At 43.2% G+C, this 20262-nt stretch overlaps 1 protein-coding gene across 1 annotated transcript in view; it reads left to right on the top strand.

The window, feature by feature from the left end:
- The window catches only part of asic1b (acid-sensing (proton-gated) ion channel 1b), a 382118-nt gene that overhangs the window by 4962 nt on the left and 356894 nt on the right, over window positions 1–20262 (top strand). The window contains exon 2 of the mRNA XM_055869822.1: window positions 11800–11995. Coding sequence (XP_055725797.1) covers window positions 11800–11995 — 196 coding nt within the window. The remainder of the gene's footprint in view (window positions 1–11799; window positions 11996–20262) is intronic.

Below are 20262 nucleotides of genomic sequence, written 5' to 3' on the forward strand. Positions count from 1 at the left end.
GATGGTGCCAGGTTTCCTCCAGACGTGACGCTTGGTATTCAGGCCAAATTGTTCAATTTTGGTTTCATCAGAGGAGAGAATTTAGTTTCTCATGGTCTGAGTGTCTTTAGGTGCCTTTTGGCAAACTCCAAGCGGGCTGTCATGTGCCTTTTACTGAGGAGTGGCTTCTGTCTGGCCACAACCATAAAGGCCTGATTGGTGGAGTGCTGCAGAGATGGTTGTCCTTCTGGAAGTTTCTCACATCTCCATAGAAGCTCTAGGTCTCTGTCATAGTGACCATCAGGTTCTTGGTCACCTCCCTGACCAAGGCCCTTCTCCCCCAATTGCTCAGTTTGGCCAGGCGACCAGCTCTAGGAAGAGTTTTGGTGTTTCCAAACTTCTTCCATTTAAGAATGATGGAGGCCACTGTGTTCTTGGGAACGTTTAATGCTGCAGAAATGTTTTGGCACCATTCCCCAGATCTGTGCCTCGACACAATCCTGTCTCGGAGCTCTACGGACAATTCCTTCAACCTCATTGCTTGGTGTTTGCTCTGACATGCACTGTCAACTGTGGGACCTTATATAGACAGGTGTGTGTGCCTTTCCAAGTCATGTCCAATCAATTGCATTTACCACAGGTGGACTCCAATCAAGTTGTAGAAACATCTCAAAGATGATCAATGGGAACAGGATGCACCTGAGCTCAACATTGAGTCTCATATCAAAGGATCTGAATACTTACTGTATCTAAATAAAGTATTTATCTTTTTTATTTTTAATACATTCTCAAAGATGTCTAACAACCTGTTTTTGGTTTGTCATTATGGGGTATTGCGATGTCAGTATGGGGTATTGTGATGTCATTATGGGGTATTGTGTGTAGATCGCTGAGGATTTGTATTTATTTAATCTATTGTAGAATAAGGCTGTAACGTAACAAAATGTGGAAGAAGTCAAGGGGTCTGAACACTTTCCGAATGCACTGTGTATCTATTTACTCATCCCCCTCTCCTGAGGTGGACAGAAAGAGAGAGAGAGACACCATGCAGATGCTCTCTCCTTCATTCCTCTAGCTATCCTAACCGTTAGCGGCGTCTGAAAATTAAAGTGCTTGTGGCTTGTAATCCAATTTAACTTCCTCCCTCCCCACTTACAGAGAGAGCTGTGATTGCTTTCGGGAGAGTAGAGCAGTGGCAAGGCAATATAAAAAATAATCCACACATACACTACATGACCAAAAGTATGTGTACACCTGCTCGTTGAACATCTCATTCCAAAATCATGGGCATTAATATGGAGTTGGTCCCCCCTTTGCTGCAATAACAGCCTCCACTCTTCTGGGAAGGCTTTCCACTAGATGTTTGAACATTTCTCCGTGGACTTGCTTCCATTCAGCAACAAGAGCATTAGTGAGGTGTGGCACTGATGTTGGTCGATTAGGCCTGGCTCCCAGTTGGCGTTCCAATTAATCTCGAAGGTGTTTGATGGGGTTTAGGTCAGGGCTCTGTGCAGGCCAGTCAAGTTCTTCCACACCCATCTCGTAGTAGTGTTAAGATTTCCCTTCACTGGAACTAAGGGGCCTAGCCACGTTGAACATCACTGAGCTCTTCAGTAAGTCCATTCTATTGTCAATGTTTATCTATGGAACGTTTTTGTTTATTTCATTCTATTTACGAGTTGTCAATTTATTCATTGTGTTTAGTTCCTAGCACTCCTAGCACTCCTGTCAATCTTGATTACGGACATATACCTGATTACACATAGAAGTAGGCCTAGGCTACCTGGCCTGCACGCAAGTGTAGACTAATACATTTGTCCAATTGAGGATCTGATACTATTTCTGATTGTCTTAACTCACCGTCACTGTGAAGCTTCTCAAAGTAATTTTTTCTTTCTTCCTGAAATGTAAACTAAGTCACTTGGCACTCCAAATGGAAAAGGTTGACCACCTTTGGTGTAGCCTATTCCCGGCAACTTCAGGAGCATAATGGGAGAATCTGCTAAGGTCAGTGGGCAGCGGGAGGAGACGGAGGGTCGGGTCGTTTTTCTTTTCTTCCTCTGGTTATATTTGTTCTCTGGCTCCCTCTTTAGTAATTTGTAACTTCATTTTTAATCACAGTGCTTAAAAGCAGTAGCCTACATATAGTTTACTTTATTCAAACATAGGGTGTGTCTATATGGAAAAATACACGTTTTAACATTTTGACCAATTGATTGGTCGAACCAGATATTTTTTGTCGGGGACAACCCTAAAAACAACAGTAGCGGCTTTTAAAAAAACTGCCTTTGTTCCGCAATAGCATTTTGAGCAATGGTTATAATACTTGTGCTTCTCAGAATGCATCTCTCCCTCCTCCATGCTCACAGTGGGGAGAGGGAGTAAGAGTGGCCCACTCACACAGCAGACGACTGACAAACAGGGACAGGCAGACGCTTTCATAGCAGGAATCAACATAATGCATAGGCTACTACTGTGGACCCAAAAAATGGTTTTAGAACAAAACAAAACTGCAGGAACATTGTGTAGCAAAATCACTGAAAGTAACTGAGCTAAGCAAAATGCTTCGGTAAGAGGAGGGCACTGTCAGTGTCAGTAATTTTGGGTTATCATCCCAGCTCTACTCGAGCTAAACTCTTGCTGAGCAACAACACAAGGTCTTAAGTGCTCTCCTGGCAGCTCTGTGTTGCTATAAGACGCTTGGTTGGACACTGGGTACAATTCAATTAGGAATACAGTACATCGCACAAAGGCGTTTTGCAGTTATGGAGATGAACCGTGACAAGGTATTGATGCGAGGCCGTATGCGCAGCAGTTGAGCCATATCTTAACTATGTTCAAATTTCAACCGCAATGTAAAGTTGTAAACCATGTCTAAACTTTCTCGGTCGTTACTTGGCCTATGGCGGTGGTTACTTGGACAACTGGTGGGGGTTTAATTTGGACCCCCAAGTTTTCTGAGCAAATTTTTTAATAAATAAATATATTTTTTATTGTTGGACTGTATAGCGCTAGGACATCTTCTCCGAGTGATTTTAATTTGGGAAAACGATTCTCAAGTATTCCCACGCATAATAGAAAAACACCTGATCATATACACATTTTAAAGGTTTTAAATTATTATTAGCCAAATATTACATCTGTATATCTTGCGGTCAATTTGTAGTCTAGAAATGATTTGTAATTATGTTCCGGCCTCCCGACCATCTGCTCAAGAACAAATCGGCCTGCAGCTGAATGTAGCTGATGATCCCAGGCCTGTTAGGGTTTGTTTTGCCTATTACTGTATGTACAAAATGCATAATAAAAAAAATAAATGAAAATGTGCAATGTAATTTGAAGTGTAGGCTGTTTAGTAGCCAATATGGTTGTTATATACCCCTGTCCTGTGTGGTTTCACTACTGTCATAGCAGTAGCAAAAAGTAGCAAAACAAATATTTTTCTGTCTGCACTGTCGATGACGTAAATCAGCACATCAGTGTTCTCAAAGTAGTTTCTCCAGTAGGGTCTGATCTTCCTCTGTCCCCCAATTACCAGGAAACTGAAACCGTTGCGCATGTATTGCTACAGTGCGAGAGGGACAGAGCAAGACTGCGTTCTAGTATGAGGGAGAGGGGGATACAGGAAATTAATTTAAAGAGTTTATTGAGTAGAATTTTATATATATGTTTCACAGCAGTAGTGCAGTGACCCAATACACTGCTGTAGCTTATAGAAAATAACATCAAGCTAAAGTAGCATTTCCTTGAAAAGTAATCAGTTGTAGAACAAAGCTTTTTAATTGGTCCCTGACCATTTACATTTTAGTCATTTAGCAGACACTCTTATCCAGAACGACTTACAGTGGAGTGCATACATTTTATTACATTTTTTACATACTGAGACAAGGATATCCCTACCGGCCAATCCCTCCCTAACCCTTAACCCGGACGCCGCTATGCCAATTGTGCGTCGCCCCACGGACCTCCCGGTTGCGGCCAGCTGCGACAGAGCCTGGGCGTGAGCCCTAGACCACTGCGCCACCCGGGAGACACATGTCTGACTTATCCTTCTGCGATTGTTGAGGACTGAGAAGTGATTCCCATTTTACAGTCTGACGTTGAACTTGACCCTGAAAACGTCACTGTATTCAGACTCATAACCAGGGCAGTGTTGCCATGCACATGGCATAATTGGCCATGTGCATGTAATTGTGATGGACGCTGTAGGAGAGAGGAATAACGTCGTGGGAGAGACAGAAAGTGAGTAAAAAACACCCTAAATATGTTTAGAACTACAAATGAACTTTCTTCTGTCGATTCTTGTTTTTTTTAATGTCACAATTCCAACCCTCCTCCTTTATCCGGGCTTGGGACTGGCAAAAGTGACCCAAAAGAGACACTGGCGGAGTTGCTTCGTTTTTTATTTTTAAAATTATGTAATTTTTTTTGTTTTTTTGTTTAGTTTTTTACATTTACATCCCGCCCTAAATGTAAGCCAGGGTGGGATCAGCCAGCGGAGGCTTCCCGCATGCGCGATTCATTTGCAGTCTGGATGTGGAGGGGTGAACATTTCCTGCTCTGACTGCAGCTGGGAGGGACTGCTGCGCGAGGACTGGTCCGCCTGTGAGTGCTTTGGGACGGGGCTGGGGCCCACGGCAGCACCCGCTGCTCGTTGAGAAGAGTAAGAACAATATGTGCTTTCACGTCAGAGTCTCCAAAAGTCTCCAATAACACCAGAAAAAGTCGCAAAATTTGTCGCTAATCCATTTTTTGAAAATGTGTCGCTAGAGGGGTCTGAATACTCGCTAAACACTGAACCCGGGATGGAACTTAAAGATGCACTGTGCAGAAATTACGCTGACATTTCCTGCTTGCTAAAACTTCTATTAGTTCGCCTAATGTCAGTTTGTGACAAAACTACTAGTCATTTTGTAAAGAATCATTGTACTATTTAAACTGCTGTGAAATGTCTTTTCCATAACCAAAAATATTGTATTTTCAGTTGTTTGAAGCTGGTGTACAAAACCTAAAGTAAAAGACGCAAAAACGAAACTTAGGAACGTGAATCATAGAAATAGTGCACATAGAACAGATCTACCGCTTATTAGACCTGCTTTCAATGAGAACGACAGATCTATAACTCACATTTCTATGTGAATTTGGTCATGTTTCCTAGAAAAGTTATATATTGTAGCTTTACGGATGTTGGGCACTGGCCACCCAGGCTAGTAGACTGTAATTTCTAGTAGTCCGGGTCCAAAATCTGTGCCATGCAATATTTTCAAATACAACATTTCAATAGCCAGTGGGCTAGTTGGGTACGTTATGTTTTACTAGCCACAGGCTAGCGGGCTAGCTTAATTTTCATCCTTGCTCATAACAACTGAACTTTGAAGTTTTCTCTAAGAATTGCAGTAAATGAACCAACAGGAATTTATCAACTAGCTGCATTGTTTGCAACCTACATGGTATACTCCTACACTTGAATTAGGTTCTATATATGATATACTGTATATGATATGTAATTACTTGATTAAACTAAGATGTGACTTCTCACATAATCCTCTTGTTATGCTGTAGTGCAAACTGATTACTCTGAAATATGACTTTATTACTCTGAAATATGACTTTATTACTCTGAAATATGACTTTATTACTCTGAAATATGACTATTACTCTGAAATATGACTATTACTCTGAAATATGACTATTACTCTGAAATATTTAAACGTGTTAACCCTCGCAAGGCTGCCGGTCCTGACAGCATCCCTAGCCGCGTCCTCAGAGCATGTGCAGACCAGCTGGCTGGTGTGTTTACGGACATATTCAATCAATCCCTATCCCAGTCTGCTGTTCCTACATGCTTTAAGAGGGCCACCATTGTTCCTGTTCCCAAGAAAGCTAAGGTAACTGTAGCGCTCCGTAGCGCTCACTTCCGTCATCATGAAGTGCTTTGAGAGACTAGTCAAGGACCATATCACCTCCACCCTACCTAACACCCTAGACCCACTCCAATTTGCTTACCACCCCAATAGAGCCACAGACGACGCAATCGCAATTACACTGCACACTGCCCTAACCCATCTGGACAAGAGGAATAACTATGTAAGAATGCTGTTCATCGACTACAGCTCAGCTCAGACCCTGGGTCTCAACCCTGCCTTGTGCATCTGGATCCTAGACTTCCTGACAGGCCGCCCCCAGGTGGTGAGGGTAGGAAACAAAATCTCCACCCCTCTGATTCTCAACACTGGGGCCCCACAAGGGTGCGTTCTCAGCCCTCTCCTGTACTCCCTGTTCACCCACGCCTGCGTGGCCATGCACGCCTACAACTCAATCATCAAATTTGCAGACGACACTACAGTGGTGGGCTTGATTACCAACAACGACGAGACGGCCTACAGGGAGGAGGTGAGGGCCCTCAGAGTGTGGTGTCAGGAAAATAACCTCACACTCAATGTCAACAAAACAAAGGAGATGATCGTGGACTTCAGGAAACAGCAGAGGGAGCAGCCCCCTATCCACATCGACGGGACAGTAGTGGAGAAGGTGGAACGTTTTAAGTTCCTCGATGTACACATCATTGACAAACTGAAATGGTCCACCCACACAGACAGCGTGGTGAAGAAGGCGCAATAGCGCCTCTTCAACCTCAGGAGGCTGAAGAAATTTGGCTTGTCACCAAAAACACTCACAAACTTTTACAGGTGCACAATCGAGAGCATCCTGTCGGGCTGTATCACCGCCTGGTACGGCAACTGCTCCGCCCACAACCGTAAGGCTCTCCAGAGGGTAGTGAGGTCTGCACAACGCATCACTGGGGGCAAACTACCTGCCCTCCAGGACACCTACACCACCCGTTGTCACAGGAAAGCCAAAAAGATCATCAAGGACAACAACCACCTGAGCCACTGCCTGTTCACCCCGCTATCATCCAGAAGACGAGGTCAGTACAGGTGCATCAAAGCAGGGACCGAGAGACTGAAAAACAGCTTCTATCTCAAGGCCATCAGACTGTTAAACAGCCATCACTAACATTGAGTGGCTGCTGCCAACATACTGACTCAATTCTCTAGCCACTTTAATAATGAAAAAATGTATGTAATAAATGTATCACTAGCCACTTTAAACAATGCCACTTTATATAATGTTTACATATCCTACATTACTCATCTCATGTATATACTGTACTCTATACCATCTACTGCATCTTGCCTATGCTGTTCGGCCATCGCTCATTCATATATTTTTATGTACATATTCTTATTCATTCCTTTACACTTTTGTGTATAAGGTAGTAGTTGTGGAATTGTTATGTTAGATTACTCGTTGGTTATTACTGCATGGTCGGAACTAGAAGCACAAGCATTTCGCTACACTCGCATTAACATCTGCTAACCACGTGTATGTGACAAATAAAATTTGATTTAATTACTCTGAAATATGCCTTTATTACTCTGAAATATGACTTTACTACTCTGAAATATGACTTTATAACTCTGAAATATGACTTTATAACTCTGAAATATGCCTTTATTACTCTGAAATATGCCTTTATTACTCTGAAATATGACTTTATAACTCTGAAATATGACTTTATTACTCAGAAATATGACTTTACTACTCTGAAATATGACTTTACTACTCTGAAATATGACTTTATAACTCTGAAATATGACTGTAATCTACACAAATAGAAGGGAGAAGAAGTGTAACCAAACTGTAACTGATGCTCTGTCTGAATAACATCAAATGAAACCCATGAACAACTGAATGAATCACCCCATTGCAAGACTGAAATAAGACTTCAGACTGTTCAAAACGTAGCGCTGGTACAGTAGTTAAAACTAGATCAGTGTTAGAGAGTGAGCGTTCGTTCAGTCATTGTCATCATGATTATTTTGTTGAAATAATGTTTTTATAATGTTGCTTTGTTGGAATGATTCTACAATTTAAATTCTTGAACACAGGAAACCGATAAACTCGAAAAAACTCTGTATTAGAACATTTTCAAATGTTTTCTGCATTTAATCACGTAAATCTATTTTCACTTCGGTGGTTTTAAATAATTGAAGTTCACCCACAAAATTGCTTTTATGATATCTCAGTGGATTTTGCATGTGATATAATTGTCACCTGAGTGCCATACAATTGTCGTCCTTATTTACTTTAACCAGTCTTCTTGAGGAGGCTTTGTTGGTTTTTCTGTTCCTGCCGGGGTCTAAACACAAATATACACAATTCTGTATGATAATTCTTATTGTTTAATGGCATTTGCCACTTTTTATGTGGATGTTTGTATTTAATAATTGTTTATTGCTTTGTTTTCATGGCTTTTGAAATGGACCGCCTACCTGGTGGGTGAGGATGCTAGTGTTAATGAAGGTTCATTAGTACCTGTGTGTGTCTGGTCGAGACTCTGTGATGCTAAGCTATCTGCCCTCCACTGGCTACGTGAAACACAGCTCGTGTCTGTAGTACTGTAGCATAGAGCGCAGGACCGACAGGTCTGACCTTTCTGTGATGGATTTATCTGATGTGTCTAATCATCCACTTCAAAGTGACGTTGTAGTGCGTGTAACGGAGGTGATTCAGTGAACTAGGCTCTCTCCCATCAGTAACCTTTCCTGACCCCAGAACACTGGTGTCACCTCTGCAAGATTATTTCTAGGCTTTAGGTCAGTGCTTTAGGTCAGTGGGCTAACACCGTAAATTGGTGTGCAGGAGACCCACATTGGTTCAAACCCATTTGGTACCACATATACCAGGCAAGTGTTAATGAAGGTTAATTAGTAGCTGTGTGTGTGAAGAGAGGAGTTGGGGGTTGATAGTGGCAGGAGGGCAGGCAGGCCTCATACTGATACCTTTGAAAGGTGGGAGGATCTTGGCTTACGGTTATACCTAGAGTAGCTTGTGGACAGTGGTATCCACAATTTTATTTTTATTTAACCTTTATTTAATTACATTGACGTGTGTGTGTGTGGTGTGTGTGTGTGTGTGTGTGTGTGTGTGTGTGTGTGTGTTTAGTACCGAAATTATACCAGCTGCTTTGTAAACATAGCTTAAGCACGCGCGTTGTAATTGCCTCCGTTAATGGAGTATAGGTTGGATGATTTTTTTGGGACACTTTTGGTACAGATGTGCCTTGTCGCAACGCTAAAATTGTCTTTCAAACAAGCTATACTCAGTGGCTGGATCTACCAGCAGCAATGGAGCATTAACGATCCATTCCCAGTTCCTGGACGGATTTCTCTTAGTGAACATTGACTGTCGCAACATGAATGGAAACAATTCCAGACTCTAAACTGCTCCTGGAGAAAACAAACTTAGTCTCCTCTGGAGATCCAGGGAAATAGATGGAGCTTTCTGCAGGTAAATGGATAGAGATCCAGGGAAATGGATGGAGCTTTCTACAGGGAAATGGATAGAGATCCAGGGAAATGGATGGAGCTTTCTACAGGGAAATGGATGGAGATCCTGGGAAATAGATGGAGCTTTCTACAGGGAAATGAATAGAGATCCAGGGAAATGGATAGAGATCCAGGGAAATGGATGGGGCTTTCTACAGGGAAATGGATGGAGATCCAGGGAAATGGATGGAGCTTTCTACAGGGAAATGGATAGAGATCCAGGGAAATGGATAGAGATCCAGGGAAATGGATGGGGCTTTCTACAGGGAAATGGATGGAGATCCAGGGAAATGGATGGAGCTTTCTACAGGGAAATGGATAGAGATCCAGGGAAATGGATAGAGATCCAGGGAAATGGATGGGGCTTTCTACAGGGAAATGGATGGAGATCCAGGGAAATGGATGAATATCCAGGGAAATGGATAGAGATCCAGGGAAATGGATGGGGCTTTCTACAGGGAAATGGATGGAGATCCAGGGAAATGGATGGAGCTTTCTACAGGGAAATAGATGGAGATCCAGGGAAATGGATGGAGCTTTCTACAGGGAAATGGATGGAGATCCAGGGAAATGGATGGAGCTTTCTACAGGGAAATGGATGGAGATCCAGGGAAATGGATGGAGCTTTCTACAGGGAAATGGATGGAGATCCAGGGAAATGGATGGGGCTTTCTACAGGGAAATGGATGGAGATCCATGGAAATGGATGGATATCCAGTGAAATGGATGGAGCTTTCTACAGGGAAATGGATGGAGATCCATGGAAATGGATGAATATCCAGGGAAATGGATAGAGATCCAGGGAAATGGATGGGGCTTTCTACAGGGAAATGGATAGAGATCCAGGGAAATGGATGGAGCTTTCTACAGGGAAATGGATAGAGATCCAGGGAAATGGATGGAGCTTTCTACAGGGAAATTGATGGAGATACAGGGAAATTGATAGAGATCCAGGGAAATGGATGGAGATCCAGGGAAATGGATGGAAATACAGGGAAATGGATGGAGCTTTCTACAGGGAAATTGATGGAGATACAGGGAAGTGGATGGAGATACAGGGAAATGGATGGAGATACAGGGAAATGGATGTGTCTTTCTACAGGAAGTCCATCTTTTCTGCAAAACATCGGGACGGGAGACCCTTTGGTGCTGCACTCCTGAAATATGTTGTATAGATCCTGAGAATAGTGAATTCAAAATAAAAGTATTTAAAGTGTGTGCTTAGCAGTGCAATTATACCAGCTGGTTTGTAAAGTGTTTTGTTTTTAAATAGCACGTGTTACATTCCCCCCATTTAAGCAACAAAAAATTGCTGCTCAACATGAAAAGAGAACAAATGAATCACTGACAACCAAAACAAAACCAGGTGGGTTTTTAAAACAGGTTCTGAAGCTCATCCATGGGGGCCTACTGAATGCTAGCCAAGCAAACTTGAGAAGGGTCTTAAATGATGATACATTCTCACCTTGATGAAACCTCCTGTGTGTGTGTGTGTGTGTGTGTGTGTGTGTGTGTGTGTGTGTGTGTGTGTGTGTGTGTGTGTGTGTGGGACTTTCTGCTCCCTTTGCTTGACTTCAACGAACTAAACACAACAGTTTTGAGCTGACAAATGAATCCCATAAAATATCCCAGCCGGTACGGTTGGGGTCAGAACGAAAATGTTTTTAAAGGGTATTGCAGTTAATAAGAGGATAATATGCTGTGAGTTAACAGCACATGGCTTTGAGTGTTGAACTGACATGTTCACATATCACAGAAGAATTCCCCCTCTAGTCTCTCTTCATCTGAGATGCTTCTTTCTTCGGTTTTTACCCTGTCAGATAGAAAGTATATATTTTCTTCAGAACAAACCCCAAGTGTTACATACCGTGACTGTTCCTCAATAGATCTACAGCCGTCCATCTCTCCTTGGTCGCTAGGACTCCCGAAGGTTTTCCTTCAAACCACTGATTTAACTAATCTATGTATGAAAGTATAGTAAGGGAATGTTCTTTTAAAAGCCTCCTGAGTGTTCATTAACATAAATAATTATGTCGTATTGACACCTCTGAAAATTCAAAAACAGACATGGCTTCCAGGAGAGTCCGGGAGAATTCAGAGTTTTTTTTTTTTAAATGACCCATATCAGAAAACACTGTGCACAAGGCAGACAGACCGTCAGACAGGTTTAGAGCACATTGGGGATTATAATGTAAAATATGAATAAAGTAGTGGGGTTTTGAAAACAGTCTGTATGTATGTATGAGTTGTTACAGAAGATCTGAATGGTTAGCAAATTGTTGAGGCTGACCTAAACACTCTGATCTGTCCAGGTATGAGATGGGACACCCACCCAAAGCTGACCTCCTCTGTGTCCTAACCGCTAACCCTAACCTCTAGTCCTATTTGTAACAGATTCTATAACTCTCCCTCTCTGTTCCTTTCTCAGGTACGAGATCAGAGACACTCACCTGGTTGAGGAGAGTGTTCTAGAGACCCTGAAGATCAAAGCTGACTTCCTCAACTTCAAGCCCCGGCCCTTTAACATGCGTGAGTTCTACGACCGGACGGGCCATGACATCAAGGACATGCTGCTGTCGTGTTACTACCGCGGGATGGAGTGCAGCGCTGAGGACTTCACTGTGGTGAGTGAGACAATGGTGCATGTGAAGACTATACATACCTGCATAACTGGCATTATAGGCTCCCATAGATACGTTTCTCTGGGATGCTAAGCTAGTTGCTGTCATGCTACAACTACAGGGTGGAGTGCAGCGCTGAGGACCTCACTGTGGTAAGTCACAATAAAGACTGCAAATGTTTTAAAGGTGCTACGTGTAACAGTACTCGGCTTGCGTTGTGTACAATCAATCATCGACACGAACTCCAACGTGTAGCACCAGTCATGGAGATTTATTCTGATAGGAACAGCACAAAATTGCACGTCATGCAATGCACGGCTCACCATCCAACTCTGCACTCACGCACTGTACAAAATATATGAACCCCCCCACCAGACACAGTAAGTTGCTAGCTAGTACTGGCGGGAATTCTTTACAACAAAATGCACAACCAATATTCTCCAAAAAACACTGCATCTTATGTGTGATGTTCGAATAACATTTACAAACAAATTGATATAAATTGTACATTTAAATCATCACTTGGGAGTATAAAAATCACTTTTGATGTACAGTGCTTTGCAACCAACAACTTACCGCTGGTTTGGTGCTTGTTCACTGGGACGATTCTAACTGAAACATCCTCCCTCGTAAGCAAGCTACGCAAACCAGCCAATAAGATGCCATGTTGAGTAGGTGAAGGCAAGACAAAACTAAAACCAAAAACCCATTGGCTTAACAATAAAGTGGCAAGGGGAATCACCAATTAAACCCTGTTACATACGCGTAGGTTTTTTTGTTGTTGTTGTTGTTGAATTTTTGCATTGTAATTTTAGAAAATGACCATAATTTATCTGCAGTAATAGTGGAATGATAGTGTTTCAAAGTATAACTTACCCGCCAGTGTTGTGATTGACTGGGATATTCGCTTATTGCTTTCTCCCGCCGGAGCGGCGTCTGTTGTCACAATGGGAAAGCTGTTTTGACTTTGTGGCTGTGTTATCTAGTGGAAATCGGGTCAAGCGGCCAATGTAGAAATCACTCTGTCATTTCCTGGTTGCTAAACTTCTACACTGTTCGCTCAATTTCAGTTAATGTGAGAAAACAATCACTGAATAGTATAGGCAATCATTCTACCATCTAATTGCTATGAAATATATTTTCAAAAATATATTTTCAATGGACCAAAACCGATCTAAAAAGGCTCAAGCCCGAGTCTCTGCCATGTTATGAGGAAATGGAATGCGTGGAGATTTGTTTTGAATGTAGCCTAGTGCTGTTGCAATTCACCTAGCTTCTGCGTAGGGGACACATTCTGAGAAATTCTATATGTAGCACCTTTAATGTTTCTCTGTTATGCTACGCTAGTCATTCTCTGTTATGCTACGCTAGTCATTCTCTGTGATGCTAAGCTAGTCATTCTCTGTGATGCTAAGCTAGTCATTCTCTGTGATGCTAAGCTAGTCATTCTCTGTGATGCTAAGCTAGTCATTCTCTGTGATGCTAAGCTAGTCATTATCTGTGATGGAAAGCTAGTCCTTATCTGTGATGCTAAGCTCATCATTCTCAGTGATGCTAAACTAGTTATTCACTGTGATATTAAGCCAGCTGCTGTTCTGCAATTAGAGTGGTGATTGGCAATGAAAGCATGTGTAGTGGAAGTGGTTCAGGGATGTCCTGGAGACTTGTGTTAGGCCAAAGTAAGTGCCCCAGGGAGCTAACACAGTCTTATGGCAGGCTGTATTGTGTAGGGCAGATATGACTACCGCGGGGTGTATTGCAGCACTGACGACTTCACTGTGGTGAGTCACCATGTAGCATGTGTAGCATCTGCCCTCCACTGGCTACGTGAAACACAGCTCGTGTCTATAGTACTGTAGCATAGAGCGCAGGACCGACAGGTCTGACCTTTCTGTGATGGATTTATCTGATGTGTCTAATCATCCACTTCAAAGTGATGTTGTAGTGCGTGTAACGGAGGTGATTCAGTGAACTAGGCTCTCTCCCATCAGTAACCTTTCCTGACCCCAGAACACTGGTTTCACCTCTGCAAGGTCATTTCTAGGCTTTAGGTCAGTGGGCTAACACCGTAATTTTGTCCCACATTGGTTCAAACCCATTTAGTTCCACATAGACCAGTTAACTCGCTCCTGCTTTTTGTCTGAGTAGGATATTACAGTGAGAAATATTGCCGTCTGCTCCAATATATTTAAAGTGATGCTACAGAGGTTTTGTATAATTTCAGCACGTAGTTTTGAAAGTAGCGCTAAAGAGCCAAAACTGGTCCAGGAAAATTGTGTACAACTTCATCAGTTTCATATGATATGTCTCTAGGGCTGTCAAATGATTAAAATAATTGATCGCGATTAATCACATGATTTTCTGTAGTTAATCATGGTTAATAAAACATATATATTTGCTCAAATTTGGCCCTAAAGAAAGGTTTTTTCATTTATAAAAGCAGTGCATTGAGTAATAGGCACACTATGCTTTGATTGTAAGGGACAGAAACACAAAATAATCTGTTAATGGCATTTTCACCAGAACATAAACCTGCCACCATTCACTTCAGTCCTCCTGTTTCTTCCCACTGAGCCAGCTGCTCAGACAAACAAGTGTGTTGACATTTTCAGATGATAAAGCTTCTCTTTTGTTCTTTGCGATATGCCCAGAGAGTGAAAACAACCTCACACAAGGTACTGTTGTGGCAAGTGTTACCAGGTAGTTGCGTGCAAAGCAGACCAGCCTGTTGTAGGGCCTTGGCGACAGACGGGCGGCTCAGACGGCGCTGGACAGACGGGCGGCTCAGACGGCGCTGGACAGACGGGCGGCTCAGACGGCGCTGGACAGACGGGCGGCTCAGACGGCGCTGGACAGACGGGCGGCTCAGACGGCGCTGGACAGACGGGCGGCTCAGACGGCGCTGGACAGACGGGAGCACCTGTAGTGAGGAGACGGGGAGACAGCCTGGTGCGGGGGGCTGCCACTGGAGGGATGGTGCGTGGAGGTGGCACCGGATAGACCTGACCGTGGAGGCGCACTACAGGTCTCGAGCACTGAGCCTGCCCAACCCTACCTGGCTGAATGCTCCCCGTAGCCAGGCCAGTGCGGCGAGGTGGAATAACCCGCACTGGGCTGTGCTGGCGAACCGGGGACACCATGTGTAGGGCTGGTGCCATGTACAGCGGCCCGAGGAGACGCACTGGAGACCAGATGCGTAGAGCCGGCTTCATGGCACCTGGCTCGATGCCCACTCTAGCCCGGCCGATGTGCGGCGCTGCTATGTACTGCACCGGGCTATGCCTGCGCACCGGGGACACCGTGCGCATCTCTGCATAACACGGTGCCTGCCCGGTCGCTCTCTCTCCACGGTAAGCACGGGGAGTTGGCTCAGGTCTCCTACCTGGCTTAGCCACACTCCCCGTGTGCCCCCACAGCCCCCCCCCCCAATACATTTTTGGGGCTGCCTCTCTGCCTTCCAGCTGCGCTTTCGTGCAGCCTCCTCATACCGCCGCCTCTCCGCTTTCGCTGCCTCCAGCTCAGCTTTTGGGCGGCGATATTCAACAGCCTGTGCCCAGGGTCCCTTGCCGTCCAGAATCTCCTCCCAGGTCCAGGAGTCCTGCGATCGCTGCTGCTGCTGCTTCTGCACGTTACCACGCTGCTTGGTCTTAGTTTGGTGGGTGGTTCTGTAACGGAATTCGTCCTCCTCATCTGACGAGGAGTAAGAAATGTCAAACCAATGCGCAGCGTGGTAAGTGTCCATAATGTTTTAATAATAAAACTGAACACTGAAACAAAAAACAATAAACCGACAAACGAACAGTCCTGAAAGGTGAAACGCAAAAACACTAAACAGGAAATAACCACCCACGAAACCCAGGTGAAAAAAGGCTACCTAAGTATGATTCTCAATCAGAGACAACTAACGACACCTCCCTCTGATTGAGAACCATACCAGGCCAAACGAAAAAACCAACATAGACAAACGAACATAGATAACCCACCCAACTCACGCCCTGACCACACTAAAACAAAGAAATAACAGAAGAACTAGGGTCAGAACGTGACAATCTCATTGATTTATAAAGACCAGTCTCCGTGCTTGTCTCAGAACAGTGCGAAATGGTGCTAAAATAGTTATAGGCCATTGCTTTGAATCCTATTGCTTATAGCTTTAATATGCTGTTTAAATAAACAAGACCTGCACCACTTTTCATAGAACATTACTCAACACTAGTGACACTCATGGTAGGCCTACAGTATATAAAAAAATATGACGTGACTCTCCGCCAATAATTACGTATGGAGGATTGGAGGATATTTCTGTAATTCAGTGATATTTATTCCCATAATAATTAGTTATGGATACATAACTAAATAAACATCTGCATTTTGAAAGAGTATTTTTATCATTATTTTATTAATGAAACCGTAAAGATGCTATTATTAGTTACATTGTTTTGAGTTTGAACATGCAGACTGGCACTAAGAACAGAACAGTGGGAACGTTTCCCTAGTCAGCGCCATTATTAGTGCAATGCCCCTTAAAGTGTTGCCAGTGTGGCGGTCCACCCCCCCTCCCCTTCCTCCTGCTCCCTTCCCCATGGGCTAGGTCTGTCTTGTATGTGCGGCTCTGCGGCCCATCCCATGCCCCTGCCCTCGTGCCTTGAACCTTGCACGCTTTCAGTGGATACAGCTGGAGAACTGCAAGGCAATCCCATTGTCACGTTCCTGACCTGTTTTCTGTTGTTTGGTATGTGTTTAATTGGTCAGGGCGTGAGTTTGGGTGGGTAGTCTATGTTATGTGTTTTCTATGTTAGGTTAATGGGTTGCCTGGTATAGCTCTCAATTAGAGGCAGGTGTTTGGCGTTTCCTCTGATTGAGAGTCATATTAAGGTAGGTTGTTCTCACTGTTTGTTTGTGGGTGATTGTTCCTGTGTCTGTGTAATCCACATGGGACTGTTTCGTTTGTTCGTTCGTTTTAGGTAGTCTGTTCCTGTTCTTGTGTCCTTCGTCTAATTGTAAGTTCGTTTGTTTCAGGTCTGTTGCCTTCGTTTATTGTTTTGTAGTTTGTTCTAGTGTTTTGTCAGTGTTTCGTCTGTTTGTAATAAATCGTTATGTATTCAACACCCGCTGCGCCTTGGTCCGTTCATACACCACCAGACGAACGTTACACCCATTGTGCGCCACTCGGGAGCCATGACCAATATGACCAATATACAGTATATTGTCCTGCTAATAACAGGGATAATAATATATCTGTGAGAATATTCAACAGGCTTTTATATAATTCTAAATTAATAATAATAATAATAATAATTTCTTTGTTTAAAAAAATAACAATATTTTGGCGAATATTTCAATTTAAAATGACGTAAAATGAGGCAGAAAAAGGCCATTCTTGAACATGGGGTGAGACATTGTTATTAATTTGTAAATAAAGCCAGTTTGTTATTTAGAATGATTTATTTCTGATTTTAGAGGGAAAGAAACCAAAAACGTACAATCATCTCATGGGTTTCCCAGTCAAAACTGCGGCACAGTTATTGAACCAGCATCTGTAGCAACACAGCTTGCCCTGCTATACAGTGTCTTAGACCGTTGCACGGTCTAAGACACAAAATAATCCTAACAAAATCAAATAATAAAAACCATAGTGTAACAACAGTTTTAGTAAGTAATACTGAAGTCGTGCACAATTAACAGTTTCTATTTAGGTTTATGTCGCTGATTCATTGCCAGTTAGAGACACATTAGGACCCAAAAGCATAATCAGTGCTCTAACTCCCCCTTGTGGTGGTCTGGAGCAATGAAGTGGTGATGCAGGGTATCGTACTAAACCACAAACGACCTCAAAGTCCCGCAGCATAATCGCAAAACTTTTAGTGGAGCAATCCCCTGTAGGTTGGCGTGTTTTATCTCTATAGTCAGCCATTAAAAGGTTGATTTTGGTTATTATGAAGCTGTGTAATATAATTTAGCAATGCAAGCCATTACTCTATTCTTTAGAATTGCCTTACATTAATTGCATTCATTTTTGTCATTTTGAGAATATTTGAGAATAGGATACTGCCCCTTTAAGACAAACATTCCAAATCAGATATAAACATGGCTACAGTAGGCTAGCGGAGATTAAAGCTAGGTGTCATTTTGCAACAGTAGCCAGCATATTGCTAGTATGTTCACTATTGAAAGTTTACTTTTATAAAACCCTCTAAAATAAATTAGCTCAGCGAGTAGATTGATGGGCTCATCGTTTTGCTCTGGACAGCTCACGTGTGCTGTGTGAAGACTTCAACTCGTGCTGCTCGAGAAGTTGTGACTTGTGGGACCGTAGTGGTGTTTGAATCGGCAAATCATATTTCTCAAATACAAATAGCATGACATTTACAACCAGCTCTAACAGTCTCATGTCAGAATTAGATGTTGATCCATGTTTCTAAACTATTGTATTTTAGCAGTTTCTCTCAATTCTAATCTAATCAACCTAATAATAATGACACACCCCTCACTATTGTTGGTTGCACTAATTGCACTGTTTGTCTACATAACCTGGTTCAAGCATTCATGACATTACCCTGAAGAAGGCACAGTGATGTCGAAACTTTGGTGTTTTACCCAATAAATTACTGGGAGTTTATATATACAGTGCATTTGGAAAGTATTCAGACCCCTTGACTTTTTCAACATTTTGTTACGTTACAGCCTTATTCTAAAATGGATACAATTATTTTATTTTCCCTCATCAATCTACACAAAATACTCGATAATAACAAAGCAAAAACAGGTTTTTAGAAATTCTGGCAAATATATTAAATATAAAAACCTGAAATATTTCACATTTACATAAGTATTCAGACACTTTACTCAGTACTTTGTTGAAGAACCTTTGGCAGCGATTACAGCCTCAAGTCTTCTTGGGAATGACGCTACAAGATTGGCACGCCTGTATTTGGGGAGTTTCTCCCATTCCTCTCTTCAGATCCTCTCAAGCTCTGTCAGGTTGGATGGGGAGCGTCGCTGCACAGCTATTTTCAGGTCTCTCCAGAGATGTTAGATCGGGTTCAAGTCCGGGCTCTGGCTGGGCCACTCAAGGACATTCAGAGAATTGTCCCGAAGCCACTCCTGTGTTGTCTTGGCTGTGTGCTTAGGAGCAGGATTTCATCAAGGATCTCTGTAATTTCCCTCTATCCTGACTAGTATCCCAGTCCCTGCCGCTGAAAAACATCCCCACAGCATGATTCTGCCACCACCATGCTTCACCGTAGGGATAGTGCTAGGTTTCCTCCAGACGTGACACTTGGCATTCAGGCCAAAGAGTTCAATCTTTGTTTCATCAGACCAGAGAATCTTGTTTCTCATGGTCTGAGAGTCCTTTAGGTGCCTTTTGGCAAACTCCAAGCGGGCTTTCTTGTGCCTTTTCCCGAGGAGAGGCTTCTGTCTGGCCACTCTACCATAAAGGCCTGATTGGTGGAGTGCTGCAGACATGATTGTCCTTCTGGAAGTTTCGCAATTCAGTAGGCTACTGACGAGTCACTCGCCTAGTTAATTTAGGTGGAAAAAGTACCCTGTTGAAAATGACATAGCCGTCAGTCGACGCTAGTGGAAAATACTGTTGTGGACATTCCTCCATGTTGATGCTGGGCTCTACTATGAGCTACTCCTCTTCATCAGACTCTGATTCTGACCCCAACAAGAGGGCCGTTTTCTTATTTGGTGCCAATGACTGTTGCTGTTCAGGTTGCCGTTCAGGATGCTGTTCAGGTCGTTGTTCAGGATACATTTTACATTTACATTTAAGGCATTTAGCAGACGCTCTTATCCAGAGCGACTTACAAATTGGTGCATTCACCTTATGATATCCAGTGGAACAACCACTTTACAATAGTGCATCTAAATCTTTTAAGGGGGGGGGGGGTTATAAGGATTACTTTATCCTATCCTAGGTATTCCTTAAAGAGGTGGGGTTTCAGGTGTCTCCGAAAGGTGGTGATTGACTCCGCTGACCTGGCAGGTTTTTAGATACTGTTCAGGTTGAGTTCAGGTTGCTGTTCAGGTTGCTGTTCAGGATGTTGTTCAGGATGTTGTTCAGGTTGCCGTTCAGGATGCCGTTCAGGATGCCGTTCAGGTTGCTGTTCAGGATGCCGTTCAGGATGTTGTTCAGGTTGCCGTTCAGGATGCCGTTCAGGTTGCCGTTCAGGATGTTGTTCAGGTTGCCGTTCAGGATGCCGTTCAGGTTGCCGTTCAGGATGCCGTTCAGGTTGCCGTTCAGGTTGCCGTTCAGGATGCCG

This window comes from Salvelinus fontinalis, chromosome 18, assembly GCF_029448725.1.
Source record: "Salvelinus fontinalis isolate EN_2023a chromosome 18, ASM2944872v1, whole genome shotgun sequence".
Classification (NCBI taxonomy): domain Eukaryota; kingdom Metazoa; phylum Chordata; class Actinopteri; order Salmoniformes; family Salmonidae; genus Salvelinus; species Salvelinus fontinalis.